The sequence below is a fragment of the Ruditapes philippinarum genome, unplaced genomic scaffold (genome assembly GCF_026571515.1).
Source record: "Ruditapes philippinarum isolate M1 unplaced genomic scaffold, ASM2657151v2 ctg909_1_1_1_1, whole genome shotgun sequence".
Classification (NCBI taxonomy): Eukaryota; Metazoa; Mollusca; class Bivalvia; order Venerida; family Veneridae; genus Ruditapes; species Ruditapes philippinarum.
In genome coordinates, this window is record NW_026866920.1 from 63,556 (window position 1) to 87,376 (window position 23,821).

Below are 23,821 nucleotides of genomic sequence, written 5' to 3' on the forward strand. Positions count from 1 at the left end.
TGCCCCTCCATACTGCCACTGGTAGATTTTGATGCAGTTACTTTGTTTAATGCGTTTGCGTTATCAGACATTGTTATTTGTTGCTCTATAGACATGGTGTTATAAGAGTTCAGTGACATTAGATTTTTATGTCCAACCAACTTAGCAACATGAAAGACTGGTACTTCATTCCTTTGTTGCTTTGAAACAGTTGTCTTCCTCCCACTGTGGTTAGTAAGTCTACCAGGCAGTTTGGCTTTCTCTGACATGACCTTTGCAATTGTTCCTAGCTTGTTTTTGTCCATCGCCGAATTCATGTAACAGCTTATGTCACTCTCTGGCTTGTAGTTAGGATTCAACCCAACATAAAACCTAGAGTCAGGGGTCTTCATCTTGTCTGGGCGCTTTTCTAAATATCGTTTGTACATTTCTACTGGAATGTCCTTGCTTCCTGCAAAGCACGTTCAAACATAGTAAAGTCAATACCATCTATATAAAACACAGTTTTTTCATAGTTGAAATGTTTGAGAAAATTTAAATTTAATTTGATTTAAATGAGCTGTTTTCAAAATTTAACACGAGCTGTGTATGTCCAGTCTATTTAGTAAATTGTTAGTATAGATTACGATTTTTACGATTTTCATATCATTTATAGGATCTACAACGTAAAAGTAAAACACTAATTTCATCGTTGTTTGTGCCGTGAGGAGGCAGTAAAAAGTCGCCCGTACATTCAATCAGAGATGATATATTTCCGATCCTTAAAGATCGTTCAGAACGACATTATAGTTGTGCTTGTGGTAATTTAGTTCTTTCTGTTCGGCTATTTTCTTGTTGGGTGGTTCCAGTATTGAATACTGTTGAATCACCCTAAGGATAAGTGGCCTGCTTTTTAAATTTGTCCTTTGACGTCTTATCTGTGATATGCAGGCTTCATAACCTCTGATCCCCTTTCAAAATTCCATTTTATTTAGTTCCGCCCATTGTTTTCTCGTTTATGGCACACGCATTTCTTTACTTGGGGACCATATGCCGCTTTTCATGGATGTAAAGTCCATGATAACCGCCATATGAACACATCTGCGGATGTTTAAAAATTCAAAATTGTACCAATTCATGTTAAATGTTGAATTCTGATTAAGCCGGTGCTAGAGTGCTTGGACGGTAGTTTGCACTTGACAATACCGTCCATGAACAGGCTCAATCAAACCGAGCTTGCAGCATTTTCAATTTTGTCGTGTCGGGCTTTCTTTATGGATTCTTATTTACTCTTTTTTATACATGATAAACTTTTACAAAACCGGGTAAATGCGAACATTTTTGGCAAAATCCCTGAGACACAAGCGATGCCGTTTCTTGTCTTATTCAACCTCTCTGTAAAAGCTTAGTATTCTCTCCCTGATGCAGTTCTGAGTAGCTCTGCATCTTCCCACAGCATTGTTTGATGCTCCTGTCTACCACGTAAACCAAAGTGAAGAATGCTGTTCAGCCTGGTAGTGTTAGACAAAGCTTTAGGCGTTTCTGTAAATTGATACAAATAAAGTAATCATATAACTGTAGGCAGTAAATCAGTTTCCATGCTATTGTATATCTGCCATAACTCATATTGAGATCGAAATAACTTCTGCTGGTTTTTTTGAATTTCTAGAATAACTAATGGTGACAACAATAAATTGATAATGATGACTGATTGACAGTTGTATTGATTGACATTCAAATGATACGTCACAGTTTTCATTACGTCACTTTTACTGTGGTAGTCTGTGTATAGTGTACATGAACGGAACAAGACATTTTAGTGATTTTATTGTGTGTTAATGTAGGATATTTAAATTTTAGTGGTTGTGGATTTCAGCAGTACAGATCATGGAACAGGTAAATGGTTTATTTATAAAAAAAAATTACTTGATCTACTGCAGACCTGTCATTCTATGTACATTGAAAATATAACATATGTGCTAAGAGCTATTAGATCTGATTTTATAAAGATAACATGGGCTATTTTCAGAATAATGCGTGATAAGACATAGCCTATTTAACTGATGGTCATTTACTTACCATTGACAAGAAGCCCATTTTGCTTCAATATTGCGATCTCTTCACCAGTGAATGGATCTGCACGATTTTTCTTGTTGCCTTTTCCGTGGGATTTGGATATTTTTCTTTAAAAAGTTTAAGTCGCAACCACATCACGGGTGTGCTTAAACGTATCACTGGTCGTGATGTTTGTGCCGTAATCGTGGTCCTTAATATATCTGTTGACACTGTCAAGAATGCTCCCCATACTGTTTGGCTCGTACTCGGAACCATCTACTTTTCTCAAGTTCATAAAAACCTTGGAAGCAACATATTCAGCTTAGTGTTTGGAATTTCTAAAATATCTCGTTCTTCTCCGTCAGTTTGAAACCAAGTAGATCAATCCGTTCATATCACTTTTGGTTTTCTTTATTGTATTATCGTTTTTCATAATTTCCACAAAAGCATAAGTGTCAGCTGGCTGTCCTTGTTCTTCGATTAGTTTATCTAAATTCGTCAAGCGATTCGCCAAAGATTTCAACGTCCTCTCGGCGGCCATTTTTTTGCGATGCGGTTGTCAGTTACGTAACATACATACGCGCGGACGTTCTGCCGTTACTGGACAACAGGTGCGTGATGACCGGAAATAGTCTCAATATGGGATTTTGGCCAATTTGGCACGTGCATTGTTTTTTTTTTAGGGGAAAGCATGCAAAGTTCGAATTACCAACTAAACTATACCTGTGGGTAGGTAGTTGGGGATTACGAATAACTAACTACTAGCTGGTAGATGGTTATATGAATATACAGCTACCAACTATACCTACCAAATTGACGCTCCAAGGGTGTATTATAATTATACACCTTTAGGTTTTTATCAATATCTAAGATTGGGCTATTTTTTGGTGCTTGATGAACCGGGCGCTTTAATTAATATTTCTTAAAGATAGTAAATAGATATGATAAAATAAAAAAAATCATTGCTGGCCAGCTAAGATATACTAGATTTTGTGTCCACTTGTTTTATATATAATATTATAGCCAAAGTGATTTTAGCTCCACATTGAAAATATTTATGGTTAGAGAAAAATGATATATTCTAATGTATTTATAACTGAGATAAAAATGAATACATGTCCCCGTTTGTTCCCTCCGATCCCGTGTCCTAGAGTATCCCGGTCTTCAAGTCAAGTCAAGTAAATTTTATTTATATGTCGGATTTATAAAACAATAAACATAATGATATATAAGCTCTGATTAACTATTTTTTTACATCCCCTACTTTCTAGAGTTTTTGATGAGAGTTCAGTACTGTACATATAAAAAAGGATCATATAATTCAAGTGATTACCAAGTATTATTTAGTTTCAATAATTTAACCTTTTTTGTTGTTTTTTTTTCTTTTACCGAAATAAACACTTATATATTTACTTTACACCACTTTTCGCTACTTTACGTACTTTAGGACATATTCGAGATGACAAAGATGTCTCCGTTTTGTTATTCGCAAATTACATAAGTAGAAAAAACAACTTTCCTTAGTCCTTGACAGGTTTTATTAAATTTAATACATGTCATCTCATTGAAATCTAAAAGTGACATGGATCGCATATTTAAGGTTTGTTTTGTTAATTTTCTGAAAGTGTGATTAAGTGAGCAAACGTACAGATTTGATATGCGAGAATTCGTACTCAATATAACTCGTACCCAAAACATACGGAACTGTGCTAGTGCTGTTTTAAATGTCATTTGTCGCTCTTGGAGGACCCCGGCTCGGTTAGCTTTGTACGCGCTGGGATCAAGGGTCACTGTTACTTTAAATAGAAAAATGGTTTCTGGAGGATAACATTAGTTAAGAATTTTTTACACAGTTGACTGATTGATACTCCATGAATTATAGGTTGAATTCAAATTTTGCTGCAGACCACTTCAATTTCCAAAATGTCAAAATTGCTGGAGGGAGGTATTAATTATAGCTCTAGTTATAACAAGTAGGGAGCATTTTAAACACTGGAATGCATGACCACTTTGTTTTTAGGGTTTAGGCCCCAGAGAGTGGATATAAATTGCACAATATAATATTTTACATAATATTATATAAAGACGGTAGCAAGAGTAGCCAAGACACCTCACCCCCCAGACACTTCACCCCTCAAATTTTGAAGACACTTCACCCCTTAAGACACTTCACCCCCCAAAATCAGTAAGACACTTCACCCCTCATCCATTTTTTTCTGTAAAGTAAATAAAACAAGTTGGTCAACAACAAATGCTTATATCTGTTTATATTTATTATTTTTAGTATTATTTGATTAAAATTTTTGCTTATTACCTTTATTTTTACTTAAAGTTTAAAGCTGATTTAGGTTAATTGGTTGTATTGCCAAATTATGATATATCACAGCACTTTCATCCATTTCATTTCCATTCATCAAATTTAGTGTTTTTTGCATGTCACCTTGTTTATTCAACATGTTGATTAGCTGTTTATTCAACAGTTATCTCATAATTGATTAGATAATTGAATTAAAATGGTATAATTGTATGAAAATTACATTTATTCTTAATAAATAAATTAAATAAATAAATAAAATGAATATAAATGAATATGAATGAATGAATCGGTTGCTTTATTAAATATAGTAAATATAAATTATTTATCATCATTATCAGACACAATTATCCTGCATTTAATACAAAGATCATTCATAACGTCATTTATTAAACAAATGAATAGCACCAGTTATGTAAATTAAGCACAAGGTTAAAGCACAAACCATCACCAAATGAACATAACTCAATGGTTATTATATGGTAAGGATCAAACTGAAAACAAACTTAAGTACCAAAACTTCAAGAATTAAATCAACTCAAAATTTATTAGACAATGGGTTAAAACAATAAACATACTCAATCACTATTGAATGTATTTAACATAATCTACATAAATAATTGGCATAATTGTTAAACACAAAATAAAAAAATGAGGGATGAAGTGTCTCAATCAAATTTCTTAAAATGAGGGGTGAACTGTCTGAGGGGTGAAGTGTCTGCAAAAAAGGACCTAGGGTGAAGTGTCTGGGGGGTGAAGTGTCTGTAAGCCATAAAGACAGTGTATTGAAATTAAAATATGTATGTGATGTTTGATGTTTTTAATCAATGTATTAAAGTTATTTATGCAAAAAGGAAACATATAATCAGCTGTTGAATATTCAGGTGACCTTAAAGGACCATGGGCCTCTTGTTAATTATTATATTTCCATTAGGATTTTTTGTTAAAGTTATGAACATTGTTACAAATGTCACAAAAGTTTGTTATTGCCTAATAGAACATTTACTGCTGGTATGAATATAATCTAAATAAATACTTTTGCTTGATGCTCATTGTTTATTTTCATTCACAGCTATCAGATCAAGAAAAAGAAATCGTCAAAGAAATTAGAAGAAAGAACTTTTACAGTGCTGGTAAATATTTTAACTTTGTAACTTTTTATGTTTCTTGTAAAAATACATTTTAAGCTCACCTGGGCACTTTGTATGTCAACAGATTTCCATTGTCCCCCGAAATCTACAATTTCTTTAGTTATAAGTAACAATTCATGCCTTTTTCCAGCGTCACCACAGGTCCAGATTACCAGACCCATTCCCAATGGCAAATATGCTTATAATCTTTTCCTAATCTTTGAAAAAAAATCCCAATTTAACTGAAGTTCCTGCTATCAAAGCTGATAAATTTGCATGAGCTCTTTCCAGTATGGTATAATTTTTAATTCAAATAATGCTTTGAATGATATTTGCATTGGTTGGAATAAACAATTTTGCAAGATTCAAAATACAAATGTACTATGCCAAAAGAGCATGAGGAGGTTTCGAAAGGTACCAAATATTTTTCCCAATTAAATGGCTAGGAAAAGCACTGCAATTCTCTTAAACCTCATTTCATCTGTTGACCATTAATCCCAAGGTGACCCTCTTCAAAGTTATTTAGATGATTATAGTCTAATGCATATAAACTTTCTGGACTCTTGAAATGAACACAAGGTTTTGGGTATGATATGAATTTGATATGGACTTTTTGGACTCTAGAAATGAAAATGAGGCTATATGGAGTTTGATATGGATTTGATATGGACTTTTTGGACTCTAGAAATGAAAATGAGGCTATATGGAATGTGATATGGATTTGATATAGACTTTTTGGACTCTGGAAATGTAATCAAGGCTAAATTGATTGTATTGGATCCAATACTGATTTCTCGTTAAAACAACCATCCGTCTGTCCGTTCGTCACAAAACTTTTCTGGTTAACTCCTCAAATAGTGTACAGGACATTGAGTAGTACCAAGTCTAGTTGTGCATATCATCAGCATTTTCCAGTTCAGTATATTTTGTCATTTTGGCCTTTCAATGGCAATGTGTAAATTACTTTCTTTGTTCACTTTACAATATTTTACTTTTAAATACATAAAAAAATTTCATGAAAATTAGCATGAATCTGGAGTTGTGCTGCTGTAAGGGATTTTAAATTCAAAGTAAAAGAAATTCAGCAAGTAAATTTAAGCTAAAGTCAGGATTTTTCAAACTACCTATTAAATGTTAATGATTTTATTTTTTTCAGTTGTTCCATTAAGTTTAGGTAACATAATTATCTGCAGAATGTTAATTGTTAGAGGTAAGTCATACATGTACATTGTATTTCAATCGGTAATTTTTGAAGTTCTGTACAATATATAGAGGATATTGAATGAGTGTAAGTTCAATATTGAATTTATTGCACGAGTTGAATAAAATTATAATATGCGAGCCTTAATAATTTCAGTAATGAACTTACACGAATTTAATATTCTATTTATCACATAACCAAAGTAAAGACTCCTTAAATTGAAAAAAAAAGTCATTTTTCATTGTAGTATAATATAATAGTATAACGCTAACATTTAGCGCATCTTTACACTATGTTTGTATAATGCTAATGATGTCACATCAAAATATATGCACAGCCGTGCAATACCATTTTTATGGAGTCACAAAATCGGGACGGAAATGTGATAAACTAACTGAGTGTGTGAAATCATACACCATAATGTTTAGGCTAACTTTTCATTTGGAGGTGAAATAGTAATGAAATTATGTTTTGTCCAATAGGATTGCAGCATTTAAAATGAATCAGTATACATTTACTTTGGTTAATTAACCAGTCATAGTTATTTTTTTATGAAAAAATACATCTTCACCAATCAGAGAAATGCATTTCAAAGCCATTTATAGATCATATAATAAATATATATTATATACATATCACCAAACATAACACTACATACATGAAATATTTCTTTTGTTCTTTTTGGCAGGAAGGATTTCATCAAAGTATAGCCTACTTAAATATACAGGTTTGTTATCAAGTTTTTTCATTCCTCATTTTATGTTGATTATATATTAAAGCTGCACGTCGACTAGGGATGTCATGTTTCTCCGTTTAAACGGAAATGGTCGGTTTTTTTAGCTAAAAGCCGGTTAGAAAATTCAATAACTGGTAACCAAGGATAGTATTTGACTAAGGGATGGAACAGTTTTAAATTGATTCTAAATATTACCTTAGTTTTTTATGACAAGATATATGACAATTGTTTGTATTTTAGTTGTACTCAACAATGTATTTTTCTGATGTGATCGATATGCGATACGATCCTAGCGGAAAATAGTTACTCCTTATGCAGATATGTATTGTAATCATTTTGAGTACAATAAAATGTGAACAAAATGGCATATCTTCTCATAAAGAAACAAAGTTAATGTTGAAAATCTTAAGATTTTATAATATGGTCAATTAAATGTCAAACGTATAACACGGTTATTACGTCGCCATTTAAAGCATTTAGCATTTTTTCTAACCGTGACACCCCTGACTTACCAAGAATGTTGAAATAGCAGTTTATTATAAATCCTAGGAATTTATTCAAAAGTGCTCCTTGAATATATAATCCAGAAGTAAAATTTAACAAAAGTAATGAAAATTCTTTTTATTTTTAATGTTTAACAATTTCTTTGTACTATAATTAACACCTGTTTGGAAAATATAACACCCCTATGCTCTTACTGGAGATTATATGGTAATAACAGATGACTATGTTTTATATAGAAAAAAAGAAGAATATTTTTTTTATAAGATGAAACTGTATTGACACAAATTTTATAATAACCATATTTTTAGCCAGTTTTTCAATGAAAACCTGTTATTCATTTAAATGTCGTAGTCAGCAGACGGGCGGGCTTCAACTTTTGGTTTCCGCTCAATAACTTAAATTTGCTGAAGCCTATTGACGCCAAACTTGGTGTATAGATAGCTTAAATCAAGAGGCAGCTTGGGATTGCTACCCAGGTGTCTGTGATCAAGGTCAAGGTAACTGTTACTAAAAATAGAGATTCAGGTTCTGCTCAATAACTTGAGTTAGCTTTGGCCTGTTGACAGCAAATCTGGTGTGTGAGTAGCTCATATAAAAATCAAAACCCCGATGTTTGGGTCAAGCAGGCCCTGTTCTAAAAATAAAAATTCAGTGTTGCCATGAAAGGGCGGGGGGAATTTTCTTTGAAATTTTCTTCGGCCTTTTGAAAACCAAAAATTTTGGGATGTGGGTAGTTTAATTTTCAAGATCAACGGGAATTTGGGGACCCCGGTGGTCTGTGAACAAAGGAAAAAGGGACCTTTTTGCTTAAAAAAAGAAATTTGGTTTTTTTTGTTATAAAAACCCCCCAGTTTTTTTTAACCTGTTGACAAACCCAAATTGCTCTGTGGGGTAGCTTTTATTAAGCTGCATCTTTTTGGGGTTGCCCACTTAAAATTTGGGAGCAAGGTTAAGGCATTTGCTTACAATAAAAAATGTTTTAAAATTTTTACACCCTTTACTTATTTTATACTTTTACTTGGCATGGTTTTGGGACTTAATGAAAAAAACAGCCCGGGATTGCTACTCGGGTATCTGGTATATTTTTATTTTGAACTATTGAAACCTTTCCCCGTGTTGGGTACAAAAATAAAAAGCATAATTTTTTTTTCATTGCCATACTTTATTCCTAATTACTGTCACTTCAAACTACTTGGTTCTTTTGAAAACCTGTTTTTTGGTCGGGTCAATTGCGGCGCTTTCTTCTTACTTAAGTTGTTAAAATCTCATGAAGGAAAAGGCCTTTCTGCATTATTTTGGGTTTAAACCATATTTAAAAATTATACCCCCACAAACTAGAAGTTTAGGGGGGGTATATTAGGAGTCCCAGCTTGTCGGTTGGTCGGTCGGTCCGTTCCCGTCGGTCGTCTACCACATCATGGTTTCCGGACTGAGATAACTAAGAGTTGTGGAATGAGGTATTGTAATCAAACTTGGTATAGTAGCAACCTTATGTGGAAACCCGGTTTGGTATTGCATTTGGACCCCCTGGGGTCAAGGTCAAGGTCACTGTTACTAAAAATAGAAAAAGGTTTCCGGACAATAACTAGAGTTAGGAATGAGATATTGTTATCAAACTTTGCGTATAGCAAGCTTAATATGAAGACCTGGGTTGGTATTGCATTTAAGGCCCCCTGGGGTCAAGGTCATGGTTACTAAAATAAGAAAAATGGTTTCCGGACAATAACTTGAGTTAGGAATGAGATATTGTAATCAAACTTGGTGGTATAAGCAAGCTTATATGAAGACCTGGGTTGTTATTGTATTTGGACCCCCTGGGGTCAAGGTCAAGGTCCACTGATACTAAAAATAGAAAAATGGTTTCTGGACAATAACTAGAGTTAGGAATGAGATATTGTTATCAAACTTGGTGTATAGCAAGCTTATATGAAGACCTGGGTTGGTATTGCATTTTGGAACCCCCTGGGGTCAAGGTCAAGGTCACCGTTACTAAAAATAGAAAAATGGTTTTCCGGAGAATAACTTGAGTTAGGAATGAGATATTGTAATCAAACTTGGTTTATAGCAAGCTTTTTATATGAAGACCTGGGCTTGTATTGTTTTTGGACACCCTGGGGGTCAAGGTCAAGGTCACCATTACTAAAAATAGAAAAAAATGGTTTCCGGACAATAACTAGAGTTTGGAATGAGATATTGTTATCAAACTTGGGTGTATAGCAAGCTTATATGAAGACCTGGGTTGGGTATTGCATTTGGACCCCCGGGGTCAAGGTCACCATTCCTTAAAATAGGAAAAATGGTTTCCGGACAATAACTAGAGTTAGGAATGAGATATTTGTAATCAAACTTTGGTGAAAAGCAAGCTTATTTGGAGACCCCAGTTGGGATTACAATTTATTGAAATATTTCTTTGTACACAGTTGATAGTTTGTGTTGAAATTTTTCTTCTACTTATTTTTCAAAAAGTTGCTGGTGGGGGTATTAATCACCTTCAGTGATAGGTCTAGTTTAAGCTGGAGTGTGAAACAAGTTCTTGCAACTTATATTAATCACATTCTAGTCCGCTTTCGGAACCAACCAGTACTTGTGGCATATTAAGAAACATGGTCATGACCTGATTAGGGCTAGAACCCATGATTCCTGGGTTGAGAGGCAGACACGTCAACCACAAGGCCACAGCTAACCTGCATTATTTTGACACATACTGTACAATTTCTCCAGACAAAGCAGGTTGAATTGAAATATTTGTACTCTTAGAATGCACAATTGTTCACTATGGGTGCCAACCGTTTATACGAAAGATTGTTAAAAGGACTCCACTGAGGTTTTTTGATATGAAGGGACTGGAAACAATTTTTGAGATTATTACTCCATTTGTTGTAGATCTATACTAACATATGTGCAAAATATCAGATCAATAGCTCGATCATTTTTTCCAGAATAATTATTACAATAGTGAAAAATGACCAAATTGAAAAAAAGCATTTCAACGCTTTTTTACCCAAAATCAGACTGAGAATAGCAAAAACATACTATTAAATCAACGTATTATTTCTTAGTTATATTTATTATTTCTGTTTTAAAGTGCTTGTGTTGATCTAATGTGAAAAAATTGAAATTTTCAATGTTTTTAATCCTTATTAACCTCAGTGAGTTCCTTAATGTTTTATAAAACCTCAGTGGAGTTCCTTTAATGTTATCATTTATAAGGGTTTGATATAGAAAGATGTTCTTGTAGGTGCTGTGACGTTGGGTTTTATGATAGGGAGAGCATCTCTTCCAGGCCAAATTGCGCGAGAGCTAGCGTTACGTTGCCCGGAAGGTGAATTTATGAAACTGAATGAAAAAATGAATAACCTGCCTGCTGAAGAAAGGAGAAACCTTCTTACAAAGTAAGTATCATTTCCTTGTTACATAGTTACACACTTTTAAACCGCCTCCGTGGTCCAGGGGTTAGAGTCGATGACTTTAAACCCCTTTCCTCTCTGGGTGGGGTTTGATCCCCGGGGGATGCTTTAGTAGTTTTTGCAACGGGGGAAGGAAATCTAGTAAATTGGGGTAACTCTCCAAGGGAAAGATGGTTAGGAAACCCACCCCCCCTATAGACTGAAATAACCCGTTTTTGGGAAAAATTTTTAAAATGAAACAAAAAAACAAAACAAACACACTTTTAAAGGAAAATTTTTCAATAATTTTCATTATTTAAAATGATAACTTTTAGATTTTTTATGCCCCCCCTTTCAAAAAAAAAAGGGGGGAAAATTGCTTTTGCACCCTTTTCGGGGCCGTCGGTCCGAACCAAAGGGTTTTTCCCATGATAACTAAAAAAAACCCTTAGGTAGGGAAACCAAAATTGTAGGGGGATTTGGGCATGACCAGTAAGGGGAAATCCCAAGGGGTTTTGGGGGCAAAAAGGGGGAAAGCCAAAGGGCACATTGAGAGACCTTGAGTAAACAAAAACATTTATATATCAATAACTAAAGAACCTTAAGGCCTAGGAACTTCAAAACTTGGTAATGGTGATTGGTCATGAATCAGTTAGATGACCCCTATTGAAAATTTTGGGGTTCAAAGGGGTCAAAGGTCAAGGTCACATTTGACCTTGTAAGCAAAACGGGTTTCCGATCAATAACTAAAGAACCTTAAGGCCTAGGAACTTCAAACTTGGTATGGTGATTGGTCCAGATCAGTAGAATGACCCCTATTGATTTGGGGTCAAGGGGTCAAAGGTAAGGTCAACATTGACCTCTTGGGATAAAAAACGGTTTCTGACCAATAACAAAAGAACCCTTAAGGCCTAGGAACTTCAAAACTTGGTATGGTGATTGGTTTTAATGACCAGCAGCTGACCCCTATTGAATTTTGGGGTTAAAGGGGTCAAAGGGTCAAGGTCACATTGGACCTTGGTAGGTAAAAAACGGTTTTCCGATCAATAAACGAAAAGAACCCTTAGGCCTAGGAACTTCAAACTTGATAATGGTGATTGGTCATGGATAAAGTAGAATGACCCTAAAATTGATTTTTTGGGGTCAAAGGGGTCAAAGTCAAGGTCCACATTGGACCTGCTTAGGTTAAACGGTTTCCGATCAATAACTAAAGAACCCCTTAGGCCCCAAGGGGACTTTCAAACTTGGTATGGTGATTTGGTCAACCAGCAGATGGACCCCTATTATATTGGGGTTAAGGGGTCAATGGGCAAGGTCACATTGACCTTGTAGGTAAAAAAAAATGCTTTTTACAATCCAATAACTTTTAAAAAACCCTTAGGCTTAGGGAACTTCAAAACTTGGTATGGTGATTGGTCATGACCAGAGATGCCTATTGATTTTGGGGTCAAAGGGGTCAAAGGTCAAGGTCACATTGACCTTGTAGGGTAAAAATGGTTTTTCCGATCAATTAACTAAAAAACGCTTAGGCCTAAAGGAACTTAAACTTGTATGATGATTGGTCATACCAGCAGATGACCCCCCTATTGAGTTTTGGGTCAAGGGTCAAGGTCAAGGTCACATTGACCTTGTAAGTAAAAACGGTTTCAGATCAAAAACTTAAGAAACGCTTAGGCCTAGGGAAATTCAAACTTGGTATGGTGATTTGTCATGACCAGCAATTTACCCCTACTGATTTTGGGATCAAGGGGGGTCAAAAGTCAAGGTCACATTGACATTGTAAGTAAAAAGGGTTTCTGATCAATAACAAAAAGCTTCGGGCCCCCCCCCCCCTAGGGAAAGAACTTCAAAAACTTGGCATGGTGATTGGTCAGGACCAGCAGATGACCCCTATTGATTTGGGTCAAAGGTCAAGTCACATGACCTTTGTATGTTAAAACGGTTTCTGATCCAATAACTAAAGAACCCTTAGGCCCTAGGAACTTCAAACTTGGTATGGGTGATTGGTCATGACCAGCAGATGAACCTATTGATTTTGGGGTCAAGGGGTCAAAGGGGTCAAGGTCACATTGACCTTGTAGTAAAAAACGGTTTCCGATCAATTAACTAAAAACCTTAGGCCTAGGAACTTCAAACTTTGTATGATGATTGGTCGTGACCAGCAGATGACCCCTATTGAGTTTTGGGTCAAGGGGTCAAAGGTTAAGGTCATGACCAGTAGATACTTGATAACCCTTATTAATTGTTTGATCACTGGGTCAGAAGTCATGCATAATAACCTTATCACATGACTAATTGGCTGCAGATAGGGGGCATACATGTTTTACAAACATATCTTGTTCATGTATAAATTTTAAGTCTTAAACGAATGACCCATTTCAAGCTTATCAAGTAACTTGTACGACTGAGTTATACAATGTAGTATTACCTAATATTAAGTCACATCATTACTGAAACAGACATATGGAGATTTTCCAGCTTACTTGTGGAGGAAGACCTTGGGTGCCCCTCTGCTCAATTTAAGACAGGAGCAAATACCTAAGTAGAAAACCACTGACATACCGAAAGCTAGCTGAATAGCTTTATTACATGAAAGAATTCAAAATATCTAATGAGATGAGAACAACAAACTGTGGTGAGGGGAAAGTTGTTTGAAGCCAAGGACGTTAACCACTAGGTCAAGGACTCCCTCATTGCTTTAAGAAAATAACAGCACACTGGTATTGTAATAACAGGAAAATGTCTAACTGTAAATTAGTTGAACTTAGCGTGACTTTTCAAAGAATAGGGAGAGCTATAATTGTACTCACCAAGTTATTTAGGCATCAGCATCACCATTTGGTTTAGTTTTTTTTGTGTGCAAGTTGATATTTTCAAGCCCCGCTATATGGTGTTACACTGTATCGTCATCATCAGTTTCCCCTCATTATCTTGGAATCAGTTGCACATATTCAACTTAAATTTGGTAAAAAAAGGATAAACAATCTTCAATGTTAAGGTCTTTGTAATATATGACAACATCTATACATTAATATGTTTTCAATGATGACAATTATATGTTGATATGTTTTCAATGATAACAGTTATATGTTGATATGTTTTCAATGACAACAGTTTTATGTTGACATATTTTCAATGATGACAATTACCTGTTGACATGTTTTCAATGATAACAGTTATATGTTGATATGTTTTCAATGACAACAGTTTTATGTTGACATATTTTCAATGACGACAATTACCTGTTGACATGTTTTCAATGACGACAATTACCTGTTGACATATTTTCAATGACAACAATTACCTGTTGACATGTTTTCAATGAAGACAGTTATATCTTGATATGTTTTCAATGACAACAGTGATATGTTTTCATTATATAGAATAAGGAAAGGTGAACAATTATCACAGGATTTATTGGCAGGATTCCAGTCAGCACCACAAGATGCTGAACAACCAAGTACAACAGAACCCGTGTTGGAATCCACAGGTAATGACATAAGTAAAGAGGGAGAGAAAAATGTTAAAGATGATAAAAAGGCAGGGGTGTCTGTGGCAGAGGGATTAATGACGATGTTTTCAAACCACTTGTGCCTCTCTGCTGTGGGTTCGAATTCAACCAGAGACTTGGGATTCTTTCATGTGAGGAAGTTATCCAGCTAGCTTACGAAACATTGATGGTTCTACTCAAGTGTGGGTTTCTCGCCTGAAATAATGTACAGAGGGGCATCTGAAGTCTTCCTGCTGGAAAGTCGCCATATGACCTATACTGTGTTGGCACAGTGTAAACCCCAACAAAAAAATGATTAAGAGGCAAACTTTCCACTTATTTCGTTATAAGTTTTATATGTTAAAACAACACCTCTGGTTTGTGAAATGGGAAGGAGCTGTGGGCATTGATTTATTTTTTTTTTAAAAGGGTTTTATTTAGTTAATCATGCAATACTATATTTGTATATCGAAAAAATTTACCAAAAAATTTCTGAATTTTTTAGGTCCTCTTTTGTTTATGAAACTTTCATACTGATAAAGCTATTGTCATATGGAAAAAAACAGTAATTTTTAGCTCACCTGTCACAAAGTGACATGGTGAGCTTTTGTGATCGCTTTTCGTCCAGCGTCCGTCCGTCTGTCTATAAACTTTTACTTTATACGACATCTCCTCATAAACCACTAAGCCAATGTCATCCAAATTTCACATTTTCCTTTGGTAGTCCATTTTAAAAATTGTTCAAAGAATTTAGTTCCAAGCAGAACTCTGGTTGCCATGGCAACCAAAAGAGAAAACTTAAAATATCATCTTTTAGAAAACCGAAAGTGCTAGAGCTTAAATATTTGGCATGAAACATCATCTAGTCAGTGTCTACCAAGTTTGTTCAAATAAAAGCCATGGGGTCAAAATTTGCCCCTCCCCAATAACTTGATCAAATTATGAATTCCCCCTTTCCCCCACCCCTCTCCCCAGGTATACCAGTAAACTCCTTTTTAGATTCTCATTTAACCCTTGTCAAAATTTTTGTGACCCCCTCTGGTAAAAAAATCCTGATCAATCTACACATGTGCATTTCTTTGTGGATCACTTGAAATTTTACGTAAATCATGCACTGGGGTAAAATTTGGCCCTGCCTATGATCAAGGTACTTACTTTAAGAATTGTTTTCTTTAGTTTTCAAGGTTGCACCATCTGTAAACTTTAGTGTTGACCTTGAATGTGACCTACCTCTGCATTAAAGTAATCATTACTTTTTCCAGCAGTGTAAAGTGTCCTAGTGTTTTCATGGCCTTCTTGTTTAAGTTATGGACAGTTTAAATCGCTTGTCGAGATTTGCATCTACTGTATAGCTATATGCCTCCAGATGAGTCAAAATATTTCAATAAAACAAACTTGAGAAAAATGTACTAAAATGTAAGGAAAAGTAAAAAGTTTCAAGATTCAAGTAATATTGTACATATGTGCGATTAATGACTGATTTTTCAGTATTTACAACTAAATTTCTGCCGTGTTATTAACTCAGTAAAGGCTATTTGTGCATATTTTGACCACTTTTCGGTAATTTATGTGGTTTGTAAGTGCCATTGATTATGTTTAAATTGCTTCCCTTCGGTTACTTCACAATATTACACATTCAAATACAATTTCAAATTTTTCATGTAAATTAGTATGAATCTGGAGGCCTGCTGCTTTAAGAAATTGTAAGCTATAGCTTTCAATCTTGGAACTGTTTATCAGATAAATAATATATGAGCCGCGTCACGACAAAACTAACGTAATGCGTTTGAGACCAGCATGGATCCAGACCTGCCTGCGCATTCGCGCAGTCTGATCAGGATCCATGCTGTTCGCTTACAAACCCTATAACAAGTAGAGAAAGTGATAGCGAACAGCATGGATCCTGATCATACTGCGCGAATGCACAGGCTGGTCTGGATCCATGCTGGTCGCAAACCCATTATGTTGGTTTTGTCATGACGGGGCTCAAATATGGAAGATAACATTTATAATTTTCATGTAAATTTTAACAGATCAACAAGCAAGTGGAGGACAACCTCAAAAGACAGATTCTGATAAACCTTCGTTTTCCTATGCTGAACAGAGGGGAAATTATAATAATAGTGCTTCAAGAAACATAAGTAAGTGAAGATCTATGTGACAGCACAGGCACATACCGTTTTTTGGTCACACTGACTACAAATGTGCTCAGAGGTGTGCTTTTTTGAACGACCATACTTCTTTGATGTCCACTATTTCTTTAAAATCAACATCTTCTGAACTACTTGATAGATTTTGATCAAACTTCATTGGAATTATATTTAGGTGGCCCTCCAGAAAGGTTATATTAGTGGTTCCAGTCTAACGCATAAGTTGCTCACAGGAGCTTAAAATAAAAAAATTTAAAATCTGTTTCTCATACACTACAATGCCTAGAGCCTAGATATTTGGAATGTAGCATCACCTTGTGGCCCTCTACAAGTTAAATATATCAGGCCCTTGGGGTCAAGATGACTCCGCCCTAGAGTCACTTAATTTACATAGGCTTATATAAGAATGCATTTAAGTCTTTTATGAAACTACTATGTCCTAGACTCATATAGGAAAATACATTTAATTCTTCTTTTATGAAACTGCAATGCTCATAGCTAAGATATTTAACATGTGGCGTTGCCAAGTATACCTACACAGAAATGAAATAACTCCCAAGCCCCTCTAATATAGACTTGTATAGTATCATTGTCTTTAAAATCTTCTTCTCTGAAAGTACAAAGCCAAGAGTTTAGGTACTTTGCATGAAGCATCACATTTTTGTCCTCTAGAAAGATATAAATCATGCCCCTGGGGTCAAAACTGACCCCACACTGTGGCCAGTTAGTATATATAGAATTGTATAGTAAATGTATTAAAAAAATCTTTGAAATTACAATGCAGATAAATGATACAGATAAAATAAAAATTCTAAAAAAAAATTATGTTCATTCATGTCTTCCACAATGGCATAATTGAATGGCAATGGCCCTTCAGAATGTTGCAGAGGTTCTAACCGGTAGGGGACTTTTGTATTGCTTGCAATACTATGATAATTGCTTGTTTTATACAACATTTCCTTATTTACTACATATATAATTTCAAAATATTACATTTACATACTGTTACTTAGTTTGTTTGACTTTGACTTAATGTTATTTCTATTGTCAATTTGACTAATTTTTACATAATTCCAGAAATTAAGAATTTTTTTATGCCAAATTTCATATAGGTCAAGGGACTGCACAACCTCAAACTCCAGCCTCCGGTTCACCTTCATTTTCTTATGCTGAGCAGAGGGCTAAACAGAATTATCCTGAAACAACCTACAAAAGTAAGTTTAATTTTATATTAAGAGTATTCATGCAAGAATGCTCAATAACTTAAAGGGAGTCCACTGAGGTTTTCTGACATGACGGAATTTAAAGGAACTCCACTGACGTTTATAAGGCTAACATGAAATTTCAATTTTTCACATGGATCAACACAAGCTATTAAAACAGAAAAATTGATGAAATATAACTAAGAAATATACAAGAAATACATTGAAATGTGCTGTTCCCAGTCCGATTTGAGTAAAAAGGGTTTAAACTATATAAATATTCTTTTTATCAGATAAAGGGCCGTCCAATAGAGATCAAAGTAGTCCACCATCAGAACCACGTAGTATAGATTACAATTTTAGTCAACCTAATGACCGACCCGATAGGAAACCTACACCGGAAGACTTGCCGAGTTCATCAGGACATGCTAGAAGAGGTAATAATTATTGTCAGTATGATTTGTGGTTTATACTTGCCTGCCTGTATCTGCCAGGACATGCTAGAAGAGGCATACATGCCATAATCTCCTGGACCAAACTTGACAGAAATGATCTTTTGGAGGTCCTGAACCCAAGTTATCCAGTTATTTTCACATTCCTGCAGTACAGTTGTGTACACAATGTGATAAGTCATTGCAAAATTTAATCACAGGATATTTTTACAGGAACTCATTGTATATCAGGCCCCCCAACTCATGTAAGATAAGTCACATGTTTTAAATGATGTCATTCCCACATGCCTTTTATAAATGAATTGCGTTCTCAGGCATACATCATTTTGCCGTAATTAATGAAGTTGTAAGTAAAGACACAACTATAAGAAGAAAGTGCAAAATAAAAATATCAGTTTTTGTAATTTCTTTTCGGAATAAGATCGATGTAAGATGCAAGACAAAGAATCAAAAACTAGCTGTCATTACAGATAGGGATATCTAGCTCTCGGGGTAACTATTTAGTGGAAACTCAGCAGAGCCTCTTTGCCACCACAAACAGTTACCCTGGAGCTAGATATTTCAGTCTGCACCGGCAACCGGTGTAAGATTCTTATAAGCTTACAGCATTTTATACCAATACCCTCATTTTGGCCAATGGTCCCCCTTTTTTTCTTTTACATATGTTGCATACAAGCAACTTCTATTTTATGTAAAAGTTCATATTTTTTACACTTATTAAATATTTTTGTTATCTATTTTCAGCTCGGAGAAATCAATATGGTGATGAAATGGAATGAGAGATTGACTAAATCACTGATAAACAATTAGAACCCGATCCTAGGAATGTTGATGTCCGAATAATTCTACATGACTATGTTTGATACATGACTGTACAAGTGTCAATAAAATAATTTGTTAAATCCGTTTTACTTCATTTCTTAACAACCATGCTTGGAAGCCAATTTTCTATAATTGCACAGTACATTAATTTATAAAGTAAACTAATGTTTGTTTGGGTTTTAGGTCACACTGACACAGTATAGGTCATTTTGCAAGTTCCAGCTTTACTGGTGGAGGAAGACCTCAGGTGCCCTTTTGTGCATTATTTCAGGCACAAACGGGCACCTGAGTATAAATACTGACATTCCGTAAGCTAGCTGGATAGCTTCCTCACATGAAAGAATCCAAAGTCCCTGTCGGGATTCAAACCCACAGTGGTGAGGGACAAGTGGTTAGGAGTCAACTACCTTAACCACTCGGCCACGGACGCCCCTGAATTTATTGTTATTCCAATAAATTTAGAAGTACAAGAACAGTGCTTTAATGAATGAATAAATCAGAAGTAATTTTGAAATAAGAATAGTTTTTTTTACTGTCTGGAAAACAGTATTGGGCTATATTTAACTGGCAAGCTAAAAGGCTGATTTTTCTTCTACTGTATAAGTGGTTAATTTTGCGATGTGGAAATATTTACGATTTTCGCGAATTGAAATTATTCGCAAATATTATTTTAATCGTGCAAAAATTTTTTCTTTTTGGACAAACTGTCTTCCATTATTTGAAAAAATATTTTCATACAGCATCTTACATGATAAAGTTTGACTGCTCAGGCACTGAGATTATTTTTTCTCATTACATAATCCCCTCCAGACAAAATCCCCTTCTCATACCCAGACATAATCCCCTTCATGTTTTTGCAAGGCTGGACAAAGTCCCCTTACCTACCAGTACAAAATCCCATTGTTTCATAGGTTTCTAATGTATTATTATGCTCCATAAAAATTGATGAATAATGTATTATTATGCTCCATAAAAATTGATGAATAATGTATTTTTATGCTCCATAAAAATTGATGAATAATGAACGTTATAATTATATAAGCTTGATAGGACATTTTTTTTTATTTGTTCAGATCAATTATCAACCAAATTATCAAATTAAAGGTATAGAAAAAACCTTTGAACATCTACTGAACTAATTGATGGATGATCACCAAACTTTGTCTGTAGCATTCTTAGGTAGTCATTTATCAAGTTAGCTCATATTTATTTGATTGGCCACTTTTAGTGGCCACTAAAGCTAAAAATAGAAAACCTTTAATGGTCTGCTTCTACAGAACTTAATGATGGATGATCACCAAACTTTGTCTGTAGCATTATTAGGTAGTCTTTTATCTTTCACTGAAAAGCAGTTGTTTCTGGTGAGCGACTCAGGGCCATTATGGCCCTCTTGTTAAATTTCAGGTAACATTTGTCCAACCTCAATGAGAGATACCAGAACCATGCAACATCACAGGGTAACCGACCCATCAGAATTTGTGCTTTATGACAATGGTGCAGCCGGTGATAGATCTGCAGTAGTGATACAGGAATGGATCTTTTAGTAGATAGGGATACTTGGTTTATGGACGGTGCTCATGATACAGCTCCTGGACAGTTCACACACCTATTTGTGATACGTGTTCCACATTTGCCAATAATTGTCATGATTGTATGAGAGTTGATAATGCTGATTAATATAGACAGTGTACATTGTTGACTCAGATAAAAGTGTACATTTTTGTCTCAGATCAAAGTGTACAATTTTGTCTACGATCAAAATGTACAATGTTGTCTCAGATCAAAGTGTACATTGTTGTTTCAGAACAAAGTGTACATTGTTGTCTCAGATCAAAGTATAAATGTTGTCTCAGATCAAAGTGTACATTTTTGTCTCAGATCAAAGTGTACGATGTTGTCTCAGATAAAAGTGTACATTGTTGTCTCAGATCAAAGTGTACTATGTTATCTCAGATCAAAGTGTTCACTGTTGTCTCAGATCAAAGTGTGCATTGTTGTCTCAGATCAAAGTGTAAATGTTGTCTCAGATCAAAGTGTACATTATTGTCTCAGATCAAAGTGTACAATGTTGTCTCAGAACAAAGTGTACATTGTTGTGTCAGATCAAAGTGTATATTGTTGTCTTAGATCAAAGTGTATATTGTTGTCTCAGATCAAAGTGTACATTGTTGTCTCAGATCAAAGTGTGCATTGTTGTTTCAGATCAAAGTGTACATTATTGTCCCAGATCAAAGTGTACAATGTTGTCTCAGATCAAAGTGTGTCTCAGATCAAAGTGTATATTGTTCTCTCTGATCAAAGTGTACATTGTTGTCTCAGATCAAAGTGTACATTGTTGTCTCAGATCAAAGTCTACATTTTTGTCTCAGATCAAAGTGTAAACAATGTTGTCTCAGATCAAAGTGTACAATGTTGTCTCAGATCAAAGTGTACACTGTTGTCTCAGATCAAAGTGTACAATGTTGTCTCAGATCAAAGTGTACATTATTGTCTCAGATCAAAGTGTACAATGTTGTCTCAGATCAAAGTGTGCCTCAGATCAAAGTGAACATTGTTGTCTCAGATCAAAGTGTACATTGTTGTCTCAGATCAAAGTGTACATTTTTGTCTCAGATCAAAGTGTACGATGTTGTCTCAGATAAAAGTGTACACTGTTGTCTCAGATCAAAGTGTACATTGTGGTCTCAGATCAAAGTGCACACTGTTGTCTCAGATCAAAGTGTACATTATTGTCCCAGATCAAAGTGTACAATGTTGTCTCAGATCAAAGTGTGTCTCAGATCAAAGTGTATATTGTTCTCTCTGATCAAAGTGTACATTGTTGTCTCAGATCAAAGTGTACATTGTTGTCTCAGATCAAAGTCTACATTTTTGTCTCAGATCAAAGTGTAAACAATGTTGTCTCAGATCAAAGTGTACAAAGTTGTCTCAGATCAAAGTGTACAATGTTGTCTCAGATCAAAGTGTACATTGTTGTCTCAGATCAAAGTGTACATTGTTGTCTCAGATCAAAGTGTACATTGTTGTCACAGATCAAAGTGTACATTGTTGTCTCAGATCAAAATATACATTGTTTTCTCAGATCAAAGTGTACATTTATTCTCAGATCAAAGTATTCATTGTTGTCTCAAATCAAAGTGTATATTGTTGTCTCAGACCAAAGTGTACCTTGTTGTCTCTGATCAAAGTGTACATTGTTGTCTCAGATCAAAGTGTACATTGTTGTCTCAGATCAAAATATACATTGTTTTCTCAGATCAAAGTGTACCTTGTTGTCTCAGATCAAAGTGTACATTGTTGTCTCAGATCAAAGTGTACATTGTTGTCTCAGATCAAAGTGTACATTGTTGTCTCAGATCAAAGTGTACAATGTTGTCTCAGATCAAAGTGTACATTGTTATCTCAGATCAAAATGTGCATTGTTGTCTCAGATCAAAGTGTACATTTATTCTCAGATCAATTCTCAGTTTTCTGTATACATTATTGTCTAGAAATGATTGAAGTTATGCAAAGTCTGTGAATTTGAAATTATTTATCTGTTAGGTAACTGAATTACAGGAAAAAATAATCTGTTGAAATTCCTGTGATAGTTGTTTACTTTATATATATATATATAATAGAATCATTGTTTCTAATATATGTAATCAATAATTCAATAAATATGTTTTATATTTGTTTTATTATCAATTCCAACAAACTTGTCTATTTTGCTGTAATACATGACCTTGCTAAGTATGGAAGGAAATCGTCACTGGATTCATCACGATAGAAAGTTATCTAGCTAGCTTACGGAAGTCTGTGGTTCTACTCAGGTGTCCGCTTTTGTCTGAAATTAAGTACAGAAGGGCATCCGAGGTCTTCCTCCACCATGAAAGCTGGAAAGTCGCCATATGACCTACATGTATACTGTTTTTTTGCGACGTAACCCCCACCGCACAAATAAACAAATCTTTCTATCCAAAGCAAATGTCTTGATTTGCTTAGAATGTATTTGAAACACTCCACAACTGCAGCTTAAATTGCAGCTACAGCCGTGCTGGACCTAATCTGACCTTGTGCTATATTAGAAATATGGATGTGGCTCCTGTTGAGCTCAAACCCACAGTAAGACGCAGAACTCTAACCACTTAAATCATTAAGCAGTCATTCTCATCAAAGTAAATAACTTGAAGAGAAAATGATATATTGATTCCATAGCTTTGAATCTGCCGAGACTGCCACCAATGTTAAGATCAAGAACTTAAAGAAGGCTGTTAGTTTTACCAAGTTCAGGTTTGCAAAATGGTTCTAATTCAAAACAGGAAACCTGTTAGTCATGCAAGAGAAAAAAGAAGCCTGGTATTAGTTTAAGGCTCGATTCGGGCTTCGAAATCCTAACTGTCTTGCACAACTAGTAAGTTTGTAAGGAAGATAGCTTAGGA

General features: G+C 34.9%; 1 protein-coding gene across 2 annotated transcripts; it reads left to right on the forward strand.

Annotated features, from left to right (window-relative positions):
* The first annotated feature begins 1,830 nt into the window (after positions 1–1,830).
* LOC132734208 (uncharacterized) lies at positions 1,831–19,480 on the forward strand. 2 transcript variants are annotated; one of them, XM_060720904.1, is made up of 10 exons: positions 1,831–1,854; positions 5,400–5,460; positions 6,614–6,667; positions 7,347–7,385; positions 11,137–11,290; positions 14,668–14,774; positions 16,808–16,915; positions 18,037–18,138; positions 18,420–18,563; positions 19,323–19,480. In XM_060720904.1, exons 1-10 carry the CDS (start codon positions 1,846–1,848, stop codon positions 19,355–19,357), a joined length of 813 nt encoding a protein of 270 aa, XP_060576887.1. In that variant the 5' UTR covers positions 1,831–1,845; the 3' UTR covers positions 19,358–19,480. The 2 variants fall into 2 exon arrangements, with proteins under 2 accessions (XP_060576887.1, XP_060576886.1); XM_060720903.1 differs by lacking the exon at positions 1,831–1,854 and adding an exon at positions 3,472–3,613.
* Positions 19,481–23,821: the final 4,341 nt, after the last annotated feature.

What these genes read in the sequence shown, in the direction of transcription:
- LOC132734208 (XM_060720903.1), top strand. An exon ending in AAAGAACTTTTACAGTGCTG is followed by an intron (nt 5,461 to 6,613) that starts GTAAATATTTTA and finishes TATTTTTTTCAG; the next exon opens with TTGTTCCATTAAGTTTAGGT. An exon ending in AGGAGAAACCTTCTTACAAA is followed by an intron (nt 11,291 to 14,667) that starts GTAAGTATCATT and finishes TTCATTATATAG; the next exon opens with AATAAGGAAAGGTGAACAAT.